This window comes from Arvicanthis niloticus, chromosome 14, assembly GCF_011762505.2.
Source record: "Arvicanthis niloticus isolate mArvNil1 chromosome 14, mArvNil1.pat.X, whole genome shotgun sequence".
NCBI classification, from domain to species: Eukaryota; Metazoa; Chordata; class Mammalia; order Rodentia; family Muridae; genus Arvicanthis; species Arvicanthis niloticus.
Window position 1 is genome coordinate 52226024 of NC_047671.1, and position 21362 is coordinate 52247385.

General features: G+C 43.0%; 1 protein-coding gene across 2 annotated transcripts in view; it reads right to left on the bottom strand.

The window, feature by feature from the left end:
* The window catches only part of Ctnna1 (catenin alpha 1), a 126705-nt gene that overhangs the window by 2744 nt on the left and 102599 nt on the right, over positions 1-21362 (bottom strand). For both annotated transcript variants that reach the window (XM_076912828.1, XM_034517663.2), the window contains exons 10-16: positions 15383-15475; positions 11555-11711; positions 7356-7556; positions 6679-6830; positions 2433-2543; positions 1159-1340; positions 903-1008 (exon numbers count right to left, since the gene is read on the bottom strand). In XM_076912828.1, coding sequence (XP_076768943.1) covers positions 903-1008; positions 1159-1340; positions 2433-2543; positions 6679-6830; positions 7356-7556; positions 11555-11711; positions 15383-15475 — 1002 coding nt within the window. The remainder of the gene's footprint in view (positions 1-902; positions 1009-1158; positions 1341-2432; positions 2544-6678; positions 6831-7355; positions 7557-11554; positions 11712-15382; positions 15476-21362) is intronic.

Consider the following 21362-nt stretch of genomic DNA (forward strand, 5'->3'; position numbering starts at 1 on the left):
TGCCCAGACTGCTCTGCAGCCCGGACGGCCCGGTGTTTAGGCTTCTCCAGAGAAGGAAGCACAGCCACTCTTCAGGGTTTTTACACAGACACTTCTTCCCGTGAGGAGGTGACGGAGAAGCACCCTGGTATAAAATGGCCTAGATACTCCACGCTGAAGGCTCTGTATTTTTTCTAAGATGCCACTGAAGCAGGACAAATTCAAGTCTGATTTGCACTTTATGATGACAATGTTGGTGGTAGCTGTGTGCAGAATAGAGGAAAGAATAGGCCACAGTGGTCTAAGCAGGTAAGAGATCGGTGGAGCTACTAACTTCAGACAGGAAGAACAGGTGTTGTCAAAATACACTGTCTACAAGGCTTTTTACTGGGTGGTCAAGAATGACTGCCAAATGTTGGCTTGAGTAATGAGGGACAGATGTCACCCATCCTGCAGCCTGGAACTCGAACAACACACAACCCCAGAAAAATGCCCCAGGGAAGTACTGAGAGGCTCCCTGGAGGTCTACAGCACCACGTGAGGAGACGGAAGCTGCCGCCAGCTAGATGCACTGGCCTGTAACAGCGCCCAGAGCTCCCAACTCCACAGAAACCCCAGCAAGAGGCTCTGATACATCAGTTCCTGGGGGAAGGAGGCAGGGGCAACAGATTCTGCTTCTGCCCAAAACTGAAAACAAACAAAAACCCAGTAGAGGTTGGTTTTAAGGATGAAGTGATGGAAAGAGAGTTTTAGGATAGACACGCCCAACTCTGGAGACTTGTCAAAGAAACAGGAGTTGGGAACCTTAGAAATGTATGCTGGGGTTATCAGGTAGCTTAGAACAGTTGTCAAAGGTGAGCTATGGCCCTGAGAATGGTCATCGACAGGTTCTTCAGCCATGGGCCACTCAGAGTGTCACTCACATGGTCTGCGATGGTCCGGCCAAGCTTGTCCATCCTGGATCCTGCCTCAGCAATTTTCTTGGCAGCACTGATCACATCTGATGTGTTTTTGAGTGGCCCTTTGCCTCTGAAAAAAGAACAGGGTCCCTGTCTATGAATCCTCTCCTGGCTGGAGGTAAGCGGAGAAAGGATGTCCACACAGCATCAGTGCCCTGGGAAGTGCTCAGCCTCTCTCTGCAGGCTGCGGGTGCAGGGGTGCAGGGTGGGCTCCACTCACCGGGTGAAGTCGGTCATCTCCATCATGATCATGCACATCTGCTTGGCCAGCACAATGATGTCATTGCCACTGTCATCCCACTTGGACACCTCAGCGTCCAGCTTGCTCTTTTCTTCCTGGAAGCTGGCCACCTGTTCTGCAATCTTTGCTTTTTGCTCCTGAGGAAGCTGAGCCATGATCGCCTACAGTCACAAGGCAAACCAGTCTTAGAAGTTCTCACAGTGCATTATCCAGGAAGACTTCTGACAACAGTCTACAGCATAGGTAGGATAATCCTTTAATGGGTTCATGTTGCCCAAAGGGCTACTTTCTCATTTTTGTAGGAGTTTACTGCAGCCTAAATTCCTGACCCACTTTCAAAATCATCTCTGAATGTGGAGGGAACAGTATGTGAGGCTAACCTGCAGGCTTCCCCACCACATCTGTGTGGGTCTGACTGACTCAGAACATTTCAAGTTTGCTGCTGTCTGAGGCAACAGGAGAGGAGAAAAAGGTATGAATGGGTGGAACCCTTCCTGTTGGGGACCTCAACAGACATTTTCAAGTTTGGAAGATCCATCAGAGGTAGTCTGAGGAGGCAGGCAGAAAATCTGCTGAGAAACACACACCTCATCTAACTAACAAGCAGCACATGGGAGACTAGCTGCCAATTCAAGCCCATAGGCCTGCACTCCGTCCTCACCTCTCCAGGTGCTCATGATCCGAGAGGTCTACAGCAGGACCACGCTCTGAGACAGATTGCCATGGAGTGAGAAAATAAGACTACCTAGAGACTATCTTGGCATCCTCCCAAAAGCACGGACTGAATTGATAAATTGAGATTTAATGACCCCAATGTGATGGTGAGGACTGGTTTTCTTGGATGTACTTGTGGGTCTTTGCTGTGATTTTTAAGGGCCCATGAATGTAAGAGCACATTCCTATGGTTATCAATGCAATGAGCAGAAACATCTCAAAATTCTTTTTAGCAAATGTTATACTGACTAGATCCTCAGTCTTTCCTGACTTGGGGTGTACCATAAACTGGCAGCCCAGCGTACAGCTGTAGACCCCTGGGTTCTTGCCCTGCTCTTAGCGGAAGGGTATTTTGTAGAAGCCACAGGTGACCAGCAGTTGCCATTACTTAGGATTTTAGTTTTACTCCATAGGGGGGAAAATGATCAGAAAAAAAACGGCATTCTGAATATAGTTAAACATCCTAGAAAAGGGCCAAGCCTCATAGAGCCAGAGAGCCTCTCTGGAACAAGGCAGAGGACCAAGGCCCATGTTCTTACCCGGGCGCTCTGGCCAGCTATCAGCTGGTCGTCTTCTGTCTGGACACTTGTCCTGCTTCTGACATCAAAGTCTTCAGTCTCGAAGTCAGAGTCGTCCAACTCCTCTGGGGTCTGCAGCCAAACAAAGACCATGAACCAGACAGCCATACTTCCAGCTGAGTGACAGCCCTTGGTCAGCAGTACGGAGGCCCAGGGTAAGAACTCTGGTCTCCAGAGAGTAGTATGTGCAGCCTCCTCAACCTCACTTTGTTTTTTTTTTGTTTTTTTGTTTTTTTGTTTTTGGTTTTTCAAGACAGGGTTTCTCTGTGTAGCCCTGGCTGTCCTGGAACTCACTCTGTAGACCAGGCTGGCCTCGAACTCAGAAATCCACCTGCCTCTGCCTTCCAAGTGCTGGGATTAAAGGCATGCGCCACCACTGCCCGGCTTCAACCTCGCTTTGTAAAGAAAGCTCCTCACATGGGCCGTAGAGTTCAGGCTGACCTCTGAATCAAGGCTTGTCATAACCAAGATTTCACTTTTAATACAATTTCCCAAGGAACCTACATCTGCACACGAAGGTAAAAACTATCCTTGGTCAAAAGATTTTGCAGAAGATATGTTTTTACACAACCTAAAGCAATTTCATAAATGCTTAGTTTATGACAACAAGAACATGACATAAATTAATGCTGGGCTTTCTCTCTGGGTGCCAAAGGCTATTTTGAGGAGAAAAAAAGTAATGTGTTATTCCTAAAGTCTAATTTTATTTTTATCAAAGGACAAGAGAATATAGCAGAGGAGAGTTCAGTGCATACCAAAGACCAAAGGGATTGACTGCTGGTGTAGTCCCCTGCAGTAGTTATTAGGTAAAAACCAGATTTTGCAGATGACCAGCCTCTCCGGCTTGGCTACTGACTTGAAACAGTTACTAGGAGAGCCAGCAGGCAGGACAGCCGGGGTTGAGGTTGGGCCGGATGGCTGGCCTGTGACCAGAGGGCAGCAAGGCCTCATCTCTCCGAGGCCCTATGCCAGGCCATGCTCATGTCCTTTGAGAAGCACTGAGGAAATGGCATGAGCTTGGTGTCTGACAGACGAAGGTCGAGCCAACACTAGAGAAGTGAGCACAGTGCTGGGCAAGGTCACAAGGTACTACAGAGCTACAAAGGTCCTGAAGGTGTGTGATTCTGCAGTCCTGCTCAGCACCTCTGAGTTCCAGCCAGACTGCTGTAGTGTTGTGTGCTAGGTCTAAGGTGCTTCCTTGCCTGCCCAGAGCCTAGCTGGGTCCTAAGAATTGTTCTTGCCAAGAAAAGGAGCTCTTTTCTTTTCTCCATTCACCCACTCACCTATCTAACAGCGAACAGGAGTAAACTATATGACTCAACTGCAAAGTGATGGGCACAATAAACAAACAGTCGTCATGGTGACTGGAAACAGGCAAAGGTCTTGGGAGGCAGTGCAGTGGCAACATACAGGTGGGAGAATGTGGGTCAACTGAGGTAAAAGAACAACAACCTGGCTCACTGGCTGGATCCCAGCTCCAGTGACTGAGCCAGGGGATAAGCAGTAGGAGACAGGACAAGTGATGAGGATACTCTGAGAGTTTGGAACAGCAGTCTGTTCAATGACTGAAGCTGGGGCTGAGGTGGATGCCCTGGGCTAAGAGACTTCAGGCAGAGGAATGGGAGTAGGAAGACTAGGTTAGGGGATGCCAGGTTTTACACCAGAGTGAGATGCCTGAGTGGGTAACGGCACTTGCTGCCAATCCCTGGGACCCACATGGTAGAGAGGACTGATTTCCATAAGTTGTCCTCTGGTCTTCATACATGCACATGTAAAAATAATGTAATTGAAAAACCAAAAACCAAAAAACAAGACCTGAGGGGCTGAGTGAAAAGTGGCAAGTAGGGCCAACCAAAGACAGTGGAAGCCTAAAGGACTAATGAGAGTCAAAAATGGAGAAATCTGTGTGCACGTGCCATGTGCATATATGTGTGTGTGTATGCTGAGGATGGAATCCTGGATCAGGTTAATGAATACTTGGTTTTATTAGTGAGATTCATTTCTCAAGAAAAGCAACATGACTGCTGAATAAAAGGCAGTGATGGGGTCAGTGAGTGGTGTGCACACACTAACATTAAACTAGCACCGACATCATCATCAGTGAGCCATATGCACAGGCTAAACTATACCACCAACATCTTCAAAGTTTCACTTTTGCCAGTTCCCTGGCAAGCCCACTTCAGCACGGAAGGATACCTTCCTTCCCTGAGAGTCTGTCACTACACACACAGCTCGAGGCCCAGAAGGAGAGAAAGGCTTGTCAGTCTTCATTCCAGCACAGAACTGAATACAGTAAGAAACAGCCATTTATGTCTCAGGCCTGGGCTGAAAACACTGCCTGTTTATTTCATCCAATAAAGCCATTAATTTTTTAAACATTGACTTTCTGAGCATGGGAGCTCTGCCTTCGTGCGTGGCTGGCATCCCTGGAGGCATGTAAAGGCTTGGGATTCCCTGGGTTGAGGTACCATGTGGGTGCTCAAACTCTCAAAAAACAGCCAGTGCTTTTAGCCACTGAGCCATCACTCCAGCTCCCCAGTAAAGCCATTTTTTTAAAGAGAAGAAAACCATATATCAGAGAGACAGTACCCAGACTGCTTCTTCAGAATGGGCTCTTAGCCTGGATCACCTCCTAGAGAAACATCATACAGCCCTGCTCTCAGTGGCTTTAACACAGTACCCACACAGAAGAACTGTGTGCATCGCTGGAGTATATACAGCACTGGCACCCATTAATACCATATTATAGCCACTAGCTGCCATGGATAACTCTGACCAGACTATAGGAGATAAAGTACTTCTGCTGTAACTTGGGACTCTGAGAACAACTTGCTGGAGTTAGTCTTCTTTAGCCACGTGGTCCTGAGGATCAAATTCAGGCCACAAAAGAGCAGACACCTTTACTCATCAAAGCATCTTTGGACAACACTGGGAAGACTGAAGCCTTTGCTATCTTCCAGTCACACTCACAACCATTCCTCTTCCCGGTGTGCTTGGGCAGATGGGGAGCTTTCCTGCCTCACCCAGAGAATGGTGGGCTTAACCTAAGTTTTTCAATGCCTCATACAAAGTGGAATTAATAGGCCTTCAACATGTTCCCAATTGACACTATGGTTAGCTATGGCTAGGTAGACAGGGTTAAAAAACTGGGATGGGGTCCCTGCCTACCATCCTGGAGGTTTCATTAGAAAACAATGAAGGTATAAATAAAACTCAATTGACTGACCAAACACAGGCAAAGTTCAAGCAATGTAGCAGGTGGGAACCGTATTACAAATGCCAGTCTGTGCGGCCTGCAGTGAATGGGGGAGGGGCGGTGTAGGACTCAGGGAACCCCCATCTTATATCTTTAGAGCAACATGCAAGAGATCAACAAGTTCCCAACTGACACTGGCTAGGTAGATAGGTTAAAAACGGCAGTTTGTGAGATGCGAGCCGAGGACATGTTTGATGGAGGAACTGCAGATTCAGAACCCCCCTTGTTCACAGGGAAGTCTAAGGACTTTCTGAGATGGGTCACATAAGACCTAGTCATAGTACTGCCACTTGGCCATGAGCCATGGAACACCATGAGGGCTGCCACTTGTGGGGCTCTTTATCCTGAACAGACATTCTGACCTCCTGCCTGGTTTCCCTTCAAAGAAAGTGTTCCTTTTGGGCAGAAGTACAGTAGTAACCTCACCTACCTTAAGAAAATGTTCTCTGAAATTTAAGACATAATTTTTCATAGTTCCCCCTGTAACTCAAACTATTCTATGTTTATCCAACTAAATCCCCTAAATTAATTCATCAAGCCCAATTCACATTAGATTTCTTTTGGTTCATGTTTGGGTTCTATCCCATTCTAACAGCTCTTAGAACCATTGATTTAATATGTTGCCACTGTATTTACTGGTTTCAGAATGACACATTGCTCATGTTAGCAAATGATAAAAAAAGAAGCTGTTAAAATGTCTGGAAGGGCTGGAGAGATGGCTCAGTGGTTAAGAGCACCGACTGCTCTCCCCGAGGTCCTGAGTTCAATTCCCAGGAACCACATGGTGGCTCACAACCATCTGTAATAGGATCTGATGCCCTCTTCTGGTGTGCATGAAAACAGAGCATTCAAATACATACACATACACATACACATACACATACACACACACACACACACACACACACACACACACACACGATCTTTAAAAATAAAGTAAGATGTCTTCACCCTTATCATCAGCACCGCCTTCCGGATGTCCCGGATGCCGTCATACACCAGACGGGAGGCATCAATGAACTCATTCTCATCCATGGGTTGGGCTGGGTCTGAGCTGAGGGCTTCCACAGCAGCTTCCACTTGCTCAGTGAAACGTGGCATGACTAAAGAGACAAGGAGGACAGGTCACACACACTATGCAGATGGCACTCCATCAACCTTTTCCTGAATTCTTGGACAGGCAGTCAAGGTCATGAAAAAGAGCCTCTGATTCTACAAGGACTCAAGCATCTTCTCACTGGATTTTGTGAACTAGGACTGGGTGGTTGAGAACTTGAAATGATACTAATGACTCTGAGGCCTTAAGAATGGGCACTACAGCAGGCTGGGGTAGTAGTTTACTGGTAAAGTGTAAGAGGTCTGGGTTCAATTCCTAACACTGCAGGGGGAGGGACCAACCCTGATGTTACATGCATCCACTAGCAGGAAACAACTCAGAGTTTATCTCTACACCTAAAAGGAATGTGCTCAAGAGCTGCCTAACAGCCAACTTCTCACTAGTACACGTTGCCCCTGTGTGTAAAAGCTGTGTGTATGCAATCCCCAGTATTTGGAACGAGAGGATAGCCTGTCAGAGCCAGCCATAGTGGGGACCAGGGAGACCCTAGGAGGGGAGACAGTCCTCAGACCTGTGTTGGAGAGGAGTTTGGTGGCTTCCAGAACCTTTTCTGTGTACACTCCTGGCTCATAGTTGTCCATCTCTGAAGTGACTACATGGATGACTCGGGCTGCCCGGCCTCGAATGGCACCAGCAGTGCGGTCCAGTGCATCCACGTCTTTCTCTTGGAGAGCAATAACACACTTGTTCACATCTTCCAAAATGTGGTTCTCTGAGGACAAAAAGATAAATGAAAGATCAGGTTTTTTTACTCGATGGCGACATGGTAACACGACATGTTCTAATTACTGAGGAAGAAATTGGGCCAACCACATGCGTCAGGTTTTATATGAAGGAGCTGGGCACAGTGGCACACGTTTGCATGCTAGCATTCAGTAAGGTGGGGCCTGAATCTAGAGTATTGAACCAATCAACTCTTGCAAGTGTCCTCTGTCCTCCAAACATACTTCATGGCATGAGCACCCCATATGCCAAATATATAATGTAATACAAACATACACACCACCTTCAAGAACTACTTCTTCACTGATTGTCATTGAATGCAGCCAAATTGACCAGAAGTTCCTACTAGGCACACAACTGGATTTGAAAACCCTACACCATTTCCTTTCAAAGCCTGACACTGTTTTCAGAAACCCCAGAGCAAGTACTCTCAACCTCATCTGTAATAACAAGCCAAAGGGCCAAGGAAACTGTGTTAAGAGGAACAAGCTACAAGTTGCACACAGGCACCATGCAGTAGGGGAGACCCAGCAGGGGTGAGGCAGATGTATACAGCACAGGAAGGGCTGTAGAGGCAGGCAGATTTCTGTGAGTTCAAGGCCAACCTGGTCTACTCAGAGTTCCAGGATAGCAGCCAGGAGTATACCAAAACAAGGGGGTAGGGTGGGGTGGGGGGTGGGGGGAAAGCAGGGAGGTGGGGAGGCAGGCAGGGAGGGAGGGAAGGAAGACTTCAACATCATCATAAGCATCTTTTAAATCCAAATTCCCTACATGCTAACTAAACAAATGTATATGAAGCCTGCCGTCATTCAAGGTCTTAATGTTGAAACAACCTTTTCTGAACTAAAGATTACTGTGGAAGACATATATTACAAAAGTAGGAAAGTCAAAAGGAAAAAAAAGACTCAAATTAACAAACAAAACAAACCTGCAATCCAGTGGTTTTCATATTATTTAGAGCTCATATTGTTTTAGATCGGTTAACTCTTCCCAAGGCACACCCCTTTTATCTCAGCATTCAGGAGGCAGAAGGATCTGGTCTACAATGGGGAGTTCTGGGACACTCAGGGTTACACAGAAAAAAACAAAAGCCTGTTGTGGGGGAGGTGGAGGTTAAGTCTAATTACTCCCTCTGTTTCCTGGTTACACACATAGAGTGACTAGCTGCCAGGACAATCCTGCCATAACAGACTATACTGTTGAACTGTGGACCCTTTTCTCTCCTAAGTTGCAAGAAAAAACAAACACCCCCCCCCCCCAAAAAAACAACAACAAAAAAACCAAACCACTAATATTCTCTCTAGTCACCAAGCAGCTATTTCAAGTACTGTCTCCTTCCGTCATAGAGAAATTCTAGCCTACAGTTTTGCTAATTTTATTATAAAATGAGAAAAAAAAGCATAAAAATCCTTTTGTATGAAAACCAGACAGGGCAGAGAATAAACATTTTTAATGAGGGTTAATCTGACTGTTAACTTGAAGGGATCTAGACTTATGAAACAGACTAACCTATGGGCACATGTATGAGAAACTACTTAGTTTAGGCTAACTGAGGTGGGAAGACACTTCCTAACTAGGCAGCTCCAGCCCACAGGCTGGGTCTTAGATGAGATCAAAAGGGGAAATGGCAATGCAAACCCGGTTACACCCACTGCTGGGGAAGCCTGGGTCCCAGAGGGACTTACTAAGGTTTAGTTACACTGATGTCACACTGTGGCCTCCAACACTTGTTTACATTCACAGAAGAACTGTAGGTATGCAACCTCAGAGACCTTTTCTAGCAATCAACAATAGTGAACACAAAGACATTCTGTTGCTCAAGACAGTGAGACTAAGGGATGATCCAGTACTCAGCCCCAAACGGGACGTTCATTCAACCCCTCTAAGGCTTGGGGATCGTCATGGAAGAAGAGACACAAAGAATGCACTAGCCAGAAGATAAAGAAAAGGCCTGTGAAATCTGGTTATGACAGTCATTATAACAGGAACTCAATGGTAGCAACCGCCTGCACTGGGCCTATCAAGAGTCAATCATGAGTGGGGGAGGGCTTGCAGGCTTACTATCAGCAGCGATGGATTCTAGAGGAGAGGAGATCACTGCGTACCTGAGCTATAAACTAATTGCTTACTCTACTAGGACACACCCAGGTACCTGCTTGGCCCTTTGCCTCCTCGCCTGCATCACTAATCACTTGTATTCTTCAGCAAGCTTATGACAGAACAACCAAAACACACAGAAGGGGCAGATACACAAAATTCGGATGCTCTCTTCAAGAGAACAAGTCTATGTTTGAATTCACTAAATAGAAACTGGCTCAATTGTTCTGTACTAAGTCAGCCCTCTCTTAAACTCACTTATTTACAAAAATGTCAAACCTATTCACTAGATAAAAGTGGATCTGCTAAAGAATTTAATTTCTCTTTACTGGTCTTCTGTTTTATATTAAATAACCTTAAAAAAATCCTGTCTGGATCCCACTAAATGCTGTTACTTAATCCCTTTTCTTGACTGATTTGAAAAATGTTATATGAGAAAATTTTTATTTTATCATATTTTACTTTACTGGAAGAAAAAAAAAAAAGAAAATCCCTTGAGTCTAAGCTCAATAAACATACCCACTTTAATTAAAAAAAAAAAAAAAAAAAACAAAACTGTAAGAATGTAGTATTTATCCAGAGGGGACTTTGCATTTCGATTCCCAAATTTGTTGTTTGCTTAAAAATGTGCTATGAAGGTAGAATGTTTTTCCCTAAGCCTATGAGAAAGAATAATTCCATACTTCACTGGAAAAACAACAGAAGGCCAAGATTCCCCAAAAAGGCCCACTGCTGCATTTCTGGCACTTGCAACAATGTGCTCGCAAATGAATTTTTTTGTTTTAAAGTAGCAGCATCTGCAATTTGGCAGTCCTGCAGCAACACTGTTTACCCTGTCTTCCTGCAGCTAAATAGCCTGCACCAGGCTTTCTCAAGATAAGCCAAAGCTACCATCTCGAGGAGGACATGCAAAGCCAGGAAGGCATTGGTATGCAGAACACAGCATCCCTCTATATAGGTCACTGCTGGAGGACTGTACTCTGCATGTACTTAAGTCCTGCTTCTCTTTCAAGCCCCATTGCCACTCACACCGTCCACATTCCAGCCTGTGGTTCCCTGGAGTGACAGGTAGTTTCAGCTCTACAAGAACCCAGTCACTAAATCTGCCCACAGCCACTAGCCCCAGGAAGCTGGCATTTCTAAGAAGACAACACAGCCAGGGGCAACAGAGCCCATGTTAAGTGGAAAATGCATTTAGTGTTACTCAACTCTAAGGAGATAGGATTAAAATTTATTTCTGTGAGCTAAACATTGAATTGCATTTGACAGACATGTTCTATATGAATGCAATTTACTATGTCATTACGAGTTTATGTTTATATAATGAAATCAACTGTTTTTGTGAGGTGAATTACACAGATTTATTTTTTGCAAGTTCATAATTAAATGGCACTTAAATATTTCCTCTCTGTTTTCTATCTGTGCATCATGCAGACACAATCTTTGGAAAAGTAGTCAGTGAAACTATGATCACTTGAAAGACAAAAGCTTTCCCAGAAGGGAAAGAGAATTCTCTACAATAAACTAGCTGAGAGAGCTGAAAGGCTCATCCTCCAAGTTTCACAGGCTCATTACAAGTGACCGGTAACACCAGGACATAGGTCTGAACTAAAGTATCAAGATGGGTAGACTGTTATGTGACACACAGGTCATAGCCAGAATGCTGTAGTCTACACCAGCAGTGGAAAGTTTTGCTAGCCCAATAACTAATTCTTCAGGATGGACACAAGCCCCACCATGAGGGAGTCCAACTCCTCCTGCGCAGGACGCACGTGCAGGACTTTGTAAAACTGGAAGCCAGCATGTTATTGAGAATTCCCTTGCCCAGATTTTAAAGTGTCTTGTCTGTAATTATATTATACATGCCACCTTAGGGAACCAGCTCATTACCTGAGACAGCCAAGAAGTCATCAATGGAGGTAATGTCATCAACAGCATCTGTGAGAACACGGACTTGCTTTTCCCACTGCTCTTTAAAAAGATCCATGTTCTCTTGGGCCAGTTTACTCTGTGGCTTTGCTGCCAAAGCCAATGCAGCATTGATAACCTGCAGGAGACAGCAAAGTAATGCACATAACTCAGGCTATCAGAGCCGTGCAAACCAATCACATGGTCAAACATGACACTATGTGCTCACCCCAGGAAATACTCAACAGCAGGCCTCAGACGTTTGGGAACGCCAGGCAATTATAAAATAAGTGAAAGCCCCTTCTAGCCAATTTGTGAAGGCAATTCTGTAACTTTTTCCTCTAAGATGTATTTATTTATATATATATATATGTACATTGTGGTTGACACACCGGAAGAGGGCATTGAATCCCATTACAGATGGTTGCAAGCCACCATGTGGTTGCTGGGAATTGAACTCAGGACCTCTGGAAGAGCAGCCAGTGCTCTGAACTACTGAACCATCTCTCCAGCCCCCAAGTCTATAATTTTTGACATTAAATTCCAGGTATTTTAAACCTTCATAGAAATGTACCATCAAAAATTACATAATTAAAATGATATGCTACATATAATTAACTATGCTGTTTCCTTCTTTTACATATTTAACATCATTAAGTATATATTAAAACATTATTATTCCATTTTATAGGTATCTTATATTACTTTCCTACTGTGGGGGTATTTAGATTCATCTCAGTTATCCATCACTATTATAGAAGTACCAATAATGTCCAATAATGCATAATGCCCAGAACCAAATGTCAAACTTAACGGAATTCATTCATGATAAAGGTACTGTATTCCGACTCCAAGGACTCTATCTTTTGACATATAAAAATTCTACAGAAAAGCATATACTCTGCTACATATAAGGAAGAATCTAGGACTGGGGACACAGCCGCCTGGCAGAAAACTTGCCTAGTATGTACAGCACTCTAAATTCCAGCCTCAGCACAGCATGAACACACACAAACGTTTTGAGATACAATTTAGAATTCATCCATTTGAAGTGTAAAATTCAATGACAATTAATACAGTCATAATGATACTGCACTCAGTTCTATTTTTTTTAAATTCCAAAAAGAATCTCCAACACTCCATGTTCCTCTTCTTTCCTTATCGAATCTTCTAGTAACTACTAAATTATTCCCCTACTCCAAAGATAACAAGTGGCAAGGGTGCACAGCACTGTTTTCCTTCTCATCCCCAGGGAAAGCACCTAGTCTGGTGTGAGCCATGGAGTACAACGTCACCCACCTTCACTCTTCACAGACAGCCTACACTGAAGGAGTTTTTCCTAGTTTCTAAACATGGCCTAGGGAGACAAGAGGTACTTCTCTTCCATAATTGCCAATAGTTTGTCAACATGGGTGCTGCAAAACAAACCCAGTCCCTTTTTGAGTATGGTCCATGCTCGCTCGCTCTTTCTTTCTCTCTCTCTCTCGCTCTTTCTTTCTCTCTCTCTCTCGCTCTTTCTTTCTCTCTCTCTCTCGCTCTTTCTTTCTCTCTCTCTCTCTCTCTCTCTCTTTTGGTTTTTCAAGACAGGGTTTCTCTGGCTGTCCTGGAACTCACTCTGTAGACCAGGCTGGCCTCGAACTCAGAAATCCACCTGCCTCTGCCTCCCAAGTGCTGGGATTAAAGGGGTGCGCCACCACTGCCCGGCTGGTCCATGCTCTTAGCTGAGCCATGTCCCTAGGCCCATTCCACCCACTTTATAAAGCATTTTAACCATCTCTCTTCATTGTTTCTGCTGTCTGTCTCCATGTTCATTTTCATACTATTCATTATTCACTGCTATCAGTCAGTCTGTGAAAAGATCTGAAGAGTTCATTCTCCAAAAGATATACAAAAATGGTCAGTAAGTGCATGAAAAAAAAAACCTACTACCACCCTTAGCCATGCAGATAAAGTCTTGTCCCATTTATCTAGGTAACTAGAACTAACCTAAGAGAACAAAGATAAACAGCCCACATGGTCCAGCTTGTATCAGCCAATACTGAAGATGTCCAGCAATAGACGCACAAAGAATAATTGCTCCCATAAAAACCTTTTACTCAGGGCACAGCCCTAATGCCAAGTGTAAATTCAGTCCTGAGGTCCATCTTAAGTGAAACTGTGAAGGAGAGAACTGAAGCTTTGTGTGGTGGGCTCCATGCTATGCCATGAGCCAGGTCACAGGTTCATCAACTCCAGCATTTTCATTAGCATTGACTAGACTCTCCCTGTGATTCTTTTTTCCCTAGGCTTTAAGATCATTTATATAAATACTCTTGGTAGGTGTGATCAGCGTATGTTACCATCTGTTTCTGCAGATATGTGGAAGCATTGTCGCTTTTCAAGCATTTTAAAATGAAACGGAGAACCAAAGATATTAAAATGTTGGAAGGATAAAATGGCAAACTTGAGGGGAAGAAAGTCCAATCTTTAGATATCTATTCTAAATTTATTTCATACAATTTGGTCATCCAATCTACTGTATTTATTATCTCATAGCAATAAGTCACTGGAAAATTTTATGACTGTATAAAGCTGGCAAGATGTTTATCAGATGGCAGGCTTTGTAACTGGTTCATCATAGAAGGCTTGAGTGCTTTCATATCAGAGAGACAAGGGACAGTGACACAGTACATCTGTCAGGTTGCAGACTTTACATAGAAACCCCATCCCTGAGACCTCTGGTCTATTACCACTCTTCCTCTGCTTGACCCCCTTGGTCTATGTCTACTGTCAGGTTGACAGGACATGCAGAGAAAGGTTAACCTAACTCTTAGACTGTGCTGTAAGCATTCTCTACCTGGAAAAGTAGAAAAGCATGATTTAAGATTGTTTAGAGATCTGAGTGGTAGGAGGCAAATACACTGAATATTCACAAGCACTAGCTGGGGCCAGTAAGGACTCAGCAGGTAATAGTTGCTTGCTGACAAGCCTGATGACCGGAGTTCAGTCCCTGTGACGAATATAGTGGTAGAAGAGAAACAATTCTCACAAGCTGTCCTCTATCCTCACACCATGAGTACACACAACATGTATAAGCACACACCAAAAGTAGGGGGAAAAAAAAAAAAAGAAAGAAAAAGCATTAGTTGTTTTATGTACTTACAGTCTTTCTAGCATCCCATACCCTTAGCCCAACCCAAGTACCCATCATCTTTCCAAGTATCACTATTAAACAGAAACTCTTAACCTTTACTTCAGTGGCTGGTTCAATCAGGTTACTAGTATCTGTATAAGACACGTCAGCAAAGTAGACTAGTTACTTTGTGACAGAGTGTCACAACTGTGCATAGGCTGGTCAGACACCTGTGTACCACACACATAACACATGCACACAACAATGCATGTGTGAAGAACAGAGGAACCTGTTAAAGTCTGTTCTCTCCTAACCACCAGGTAAGTCCTGGGAATGGACCAACGTCATCAGTCTTGGCAGAACTGAGCCATCTTGATGACCCTTTCCTATGCATTTTAAATTAAAGGCAAGGAGGCAGTAACATATGATAAAAAGAAAATGATACTTAAAAATTTCAAATCTATGGTTTATTTGTATCAGAATTTCTATTTAAAACTCCCTTTTTAAAAGAAAGGAAGGATGGGAGAGAGAGGGAGAGGAGAAGGGAGGGGAGGAGAGGGGATAGGAGGAGAGGGGATAAGAGGAGAGGGGAGAGGAGAAGAGGGGAGGAAGGGAGAGCAAACCTAACAAAATAAATTTACATTGACCCTACTAAAATCCATGTTGGAAACACTGTAAGCCTGCTGGCTATACTTTACCTGAGGACAAAGTGCTTCTAACTGGCTTGCAGACATTCGGACGAGCTTTACACCTTCTTCATTATTGGAGATTGAACAGGCCAAGTTGGCAACCTGCAAGAGGGAAGAACATAAAAATGCCTATAAGCATTTTTCTCTCTAGACTGGAAAACAGGGCAGTAACTGTGTCTTACTCTGGCCTTCCCAGAAAAGAGAAGATACAAGCGCACTAAGGAGCTTCACTTCTCAGGCTACAAGGACTTCACAATGTTACATTGTAGGTTGGTATCAGAAGAGGTGGCTCAGGCTTTGAAGGAGCTCTAATCTGTCTGAACAGTCACAATAAGACAATTATAAGAAAAGCCAAGGAACACCAAGGAAGGAACTGTCAGTATCCACTAGTAAAATTTGCAGCTGTTCTTGAGGGGAGAAAATCAAAACTCCAAACTGCTGCTCTGCTTGTTGTGTGCACAAATTCAAGTTAAGCTTATCTGAACACAGGTAAATTCAGAAGATCTGTAAAACATGATAAAGTAACACTGAGGTGGACCAAATGAGCCAGGCGTGGTGCACATGCTTTTAATCCAGTACTTGGGAAGCAGAGGCAAGTGAAGTCTGTGAATTCAAGGCCAGCCTGGTCTACAGAGAGTTCCAGGACTGCCAGGGATACAGAGTGAGATTGTGTCTCAAACAAAACAACAGATGGAACCAATGCCGCCCTCCATGGAAGCAATGAGAACCTTCCACTGGGTTCTCAGAACACCATCGCTGGCTAGACTTCCTTATCTGGCAGAGTTTACTTTTTATGTAAATCTTAAGCAGAAATGATTGTTACAGGTTGTATCACTGTTTAGCTTGCTAGTATTCTGGCTGGCCTAAAAATGCTACTCTTTAGGACTAGTTACACCGTAAGACCCTATCTCAAAAAGAGGAAGGGGGCATTTTGAAAAAAAAAAAACAAAACAAAACCAGATAACATCACAAGCTCCCTGGTGAGGTGAGACAGCAAGGCAAGCCCCGAACTGCTTCCTGTTCAGACAGTGAACAGGAAAGACAGTCTGACACTGGGATTTTGCTTTCAACACCCAACAATTTAATTCAGTTTATTTCTATTTGTACTATCTCAATTTTGTCAATCTTAAAACTTACACAAATTTTCAAAATCAAGAAGTAAAGGATAATGTATTCTTGACTATAGTCAGATACAGGATGATGAGGGTATGGAAAAATGGCTAAATTCTTAAGTCATTTGTTTCCCTGATGTAAATCTTATGAAAAAGGCTAGAAGAGAAGACGTACTCTTTGTTTTAATGCTTTACTCTAAAATGTTTCTGATCTACTGTTAGATCAGTGATGCTCTAGAAGAGGACACTGCTTGCTTTAGGCCTGTGAGGAGGAGGAGGAGGAGGAAGAGGAGGAAGAAGAGGAAGAGGAAGAGGAGGAGGAGGAGGAGGAAGAGGAGGAGTAAGAGGAGGAGGAAGAAGAAGAGGAGGAGGAGGAAGAAGAGGGGGAGGAGAAGGAAGAGGAGGAAGAGGAGGAGGAAGAGGAGGAAGAGGAAGAAGAGGAGGAGGAAAAAGTAGTGATGCTTGTCACTAATAGTCTTTTCTGGATGAATAAGTTTCAATATACCCTCCAGGAACAAGACTACTCACTTCTCACAATGACAAATGTGCAAATGCAAGATCTAGACTACAGCTCTCTGAGAGGCCAGCCTTGTATTCTAGTGGCAGACCTGGCTACCTTGAAAGGGAATACAGGGAAGGAGACCTTTACACCTCTTACTGAGGAAAACCTGCACCTTTAGATTGGGAACAGCAGTCAATACAACTTTTAAAAAAATAATTAGTCTGTGGGAGAAACAGCTCAATTCAGCAGACTATTCTTCAAGGACTCAGTTGATTCCTGGCACCTACATGGGAGTTCAAAATGGTCTGTATTTCTAGTTCTAGAGGATGTCACACCCTTCTCCAGCTTCCATGGGCAATGGGCATGCACATGACATGCAGTTAAATTATAAAATCAGTGTGAAGCCTTTAACTTGACAGGCACGGTAATGCATATCTTTTTTTTTTTTTTTTTTGGTTTTTTGAGACAGGGTTTCTCTGTGTAGTCCTGGCTGTCCTGGAACTCACTCTGTAGACCAGGCTGGCCTCGAACTCAGAAATCCGCCTGCCTCTGCCTCCCAAGTGCTGGGATTAAAGGCGTGTGCCACCACCACCCAGCGGTAATGCATATCTTGTAACCCCAGCAGTAAGAAGAGCTACAGTAGGAAGATAATGATTTCTAGGTCTCAAATCACTGGGCCTGAAGATGCAGATTTCATTCTAGGCAGGAAGGTAAGTTCGACACTAGCTAGGGCAAATTAGTAAGACCCTGGTTTCCAAACCTTCACAAAGTAAAACAAAGTATGTGTTTGGAGGTGGACAGCACTCTGTGAAGTCGTGTTCACCTAGTAAGTGTGAGGTTTGGGGTTTAATCCCCAGTATGTCAAGGTATGTGTCAGGGAGACTGCAAGAAAACCTGAAGTCTAAATAAGAACAAGCAAGTAAACAAACATCATAGGTGGTAGCAAATGATCTCGCCATTAAAGAATAATAATTGTTCTATGTTTATTTTTAAAGTGTTAAAAATCAATCACTCTATGCTCATATGTAAATCTCACAGAAGAATTACTCATATGTAAATCTCACAGAAGAATTGTTTCTGAAATTATTCTTAGGAGGAGGGCCTTAAAATCATCATGAATTCCTCAGCCAACATGGAATGCACCTCCACCCCAACACTTCAGTAATCCAAACTCCATAGCAAACTCACACTGCCTGCGACTCTTCAGTTGGTCCTAGCTATCCACAGATAACATTTTCATATATATTTTTGTTCAAAGTAAGTCATGATAATCTAATTTTAGGAAGAAGCAAGGTATAAAGAAGCACCCACCAGTAACAAATACAAAACAGGATTTATAATAGTGAATTTATTTAAATGATATTTTTTTAAAGTTCCCTATTTCTAACTCCACCTAGCTGCTGCCTAATATTATAAGTAAACCTAGAAATGGTGCTTCACTAAACATGGGCTATCATCAGTCCCATCTCCCAGTGAGAAAACAGTTCCTACGGTTCTGTGAGTCTTACTAAACAGAGATCTGCCTGCTCCTGCCTCCAAGTACTGGGCTAAAGGCCTGTACAACCAACCATGCCTGGCAGGCCGAGAATCTCTACCGTAACCTAACACAGCCAAGGCTGGGTGAATGTTCCTCAGTCCTTCCTACCAGAATCTAAGAGAAAAGAAAATGCTGAGGCCCCTTAAGAAAACAACTTCTGGAGTAGTAAGATGGCTTTGTGGGTGGAGGCACTTGCTGCCTCCAGACTCAAGTGGGTTTGAGCTAAGGGACCCATGTGGCAGAAGGGAAGGAGGGTTCGCTTTGTGAACTTGACAGAATAATAGGTTGGGAAAGGAGAAAGACTGGTCTGGGACTAAAGATTCCTTAGTCTCATGCACACTATCAGAACTTCGTTAATTATTTGCTAGAGCTTCCGCCTGCCAAGTCACGTGGACCCACTGAGCAAATACACAGCTAGTCATAAGATCAGTGTTTAATTCAAATGTTCTTCACAGAGCCTCCATGGCCACTTTGCTACATATTCTACATACAAATTCATAACAAAATCAAATATACAATGCAGATCATTCAATCTGCAGTCAAAATACACATTTGAACTAATAAAGTCATACCCCATAAAGTTCCAGAAAATGAGAAAACTGGGAGAGGGAGCCCAACAGTTACAGGGATTCATCCACTTTATAATTCTTAATTCACAAGGCAGCAAATGAGTGCAGCAAATTCCCCGACCTAAGGCTATTTTAATGCACTGCCTGAGGCTGGAGGGAAGAGGATACTAAGCGATACATGGCATTTTCCATGTTTTACTCTTATGAGTTCCTTGGCTTTTCTGATGCACATGGCACACAGCAAAGTAGGAACAAAGGAGGAAGGAAGTCATCAAAAAAGGCACACAGATACTGCATTAGTGACAAAAAGGTTTCTGACAGCAAACAAATTTCCACCTTAACATACTTTAGATCAAAGGCTAACATAAAGACATCATGAATTTGACATGAGAGAAAAAGTAAGGTATAAAAGGTACTTTTGCCTAGAAGCACTACCTCACTATTTATAGGCAAATGAGAGAAAACACAAAGCACCCAGTTCAGCATTTCAAACCCTCTGCTCCTCCTCCCTCCTATCAATGACCTTGGGGGGATATCTAACATCTATGTGCATTTTATTTAAAAAAAAAAAAAAAAAAGAGGCAGGCTGTCCTTCGGGGAGTCACCAAGTTATACTAGTGACAACTGCAGTCCAAGAGTCAGTCCTAGAGCCTACACGGACCCTCAGAAATAACAGTGAAGAGACCACACAGAAAAACTCTTTACTACCATTTTAAGTAAACTCACAAAAGCACTTGAATAGTGATCCCACAGGCACTGAGTATCACAGTCACCAACACTGTACACATATTTTTCTTGTGTGTTCACATATAATTCATTCACTGTAGGCACCTCAGGACTTTCCCACCTTTGAGTGAATGGAGCCATAATATGAGGACTGATATTACTTGGATAACTTTACAGGGCATTCTCACACTAAAGAATTTTGTTTTCTGTTTTATATCCTTTATATGCTATAAAGAGAAATTATTTATATTAAAACAACACACACACACACATATGAGAGATTCCTAAAAAACAATTTAGTACTTCTGCTATGTTCCAAATTTATGTTGGTCATGTAATAAGAGTACTGAAATAATAGTTTTTTATCCAAACTACTCAGTAGTTTTGTATTCATTTCAAACACTAATAAAATGAATAAAACATTTTCAAGTATTTCTTCAGTCCATTTCATTATGTGAAAACTACATTATATGAACTACATATATGCCTCATAAAATCTGTTATTTACTTTTATCTTTCCCTCATTTTCTATTAGAAGATAATATCTACATGGGTGAGGATTTATTACTTATTATTACACCCCTAGTTTTCATGTGTTTGTTTTGTTTTTTGAAACAGGATCTGACTGTGTAGCTCTGGCTGTTCTGGAACTCACTCTATAGACCAGGCTAGCACTGAACTCAGAGATCCACCTGCCTCTGTATCTCAAGTACTGGGGTTAAAGGTGTGAGCTGCCACTCCTAGCTTAGGAAGTCTACAAATGTCTGCTGATAGAATGTTTCCACATTTTTTTTCTCTTCCAATCTATAAAAAATTTGTTTAGGTTTTTGAAAGATTAATTCTAGTTAAATAAAATGAAATACTGCTCAAATCTGTCATTTAAACTTCCTGTTTTTTTTTTTTTTTTAAATCTCCATATTTTTCTCAATTTAACATCCCAAAAGATCTGATCAGGCTAGAGAGATGATCAGTGCTTGTTGCATAATCATAAGAACCAGACTCAGGGGCTAAAAAGATGGCTCAATGGTTAAGATCATTGACTGGTCTTCCAGAGGTCCCGAGTTCAAGTCCCAGCAACCACATGGTGGCTCACAACCATCTGTAATGGGATCCGATGCCCTCTTCATACAAATGTGTGTGGTACCTTCTATATAAAGATTACTTCAAAATAACACATAATGCAAAGCTCCATGTTTCTCAACCATCTATACACAACTGAATTAGAGTTTGGGTGGTGGCTGAATCTGAAGCATCACATTTATTGAATTAACACTGAGAATTAGGACGATCACTAGTTGACTAGCTGTGAGAACCTAGTATGTACTAGGCATCATTCTACGCCTATGTTCAAAAGAATATTCTATTCTATTACAGTGAGTAGGGGCTAGATAAATAAGATTATTAGACAAATCTACTAATTTCAGATAATAAGAAGGGCTGTGAAGAACATAAAAATGATAAACAAATATAACGACTGGAGGGTGGTATGAGAGCTCAGGGGGTCAGGGAGGCCTTTCTGTGGAAGTAACATTTGGTCATTTGG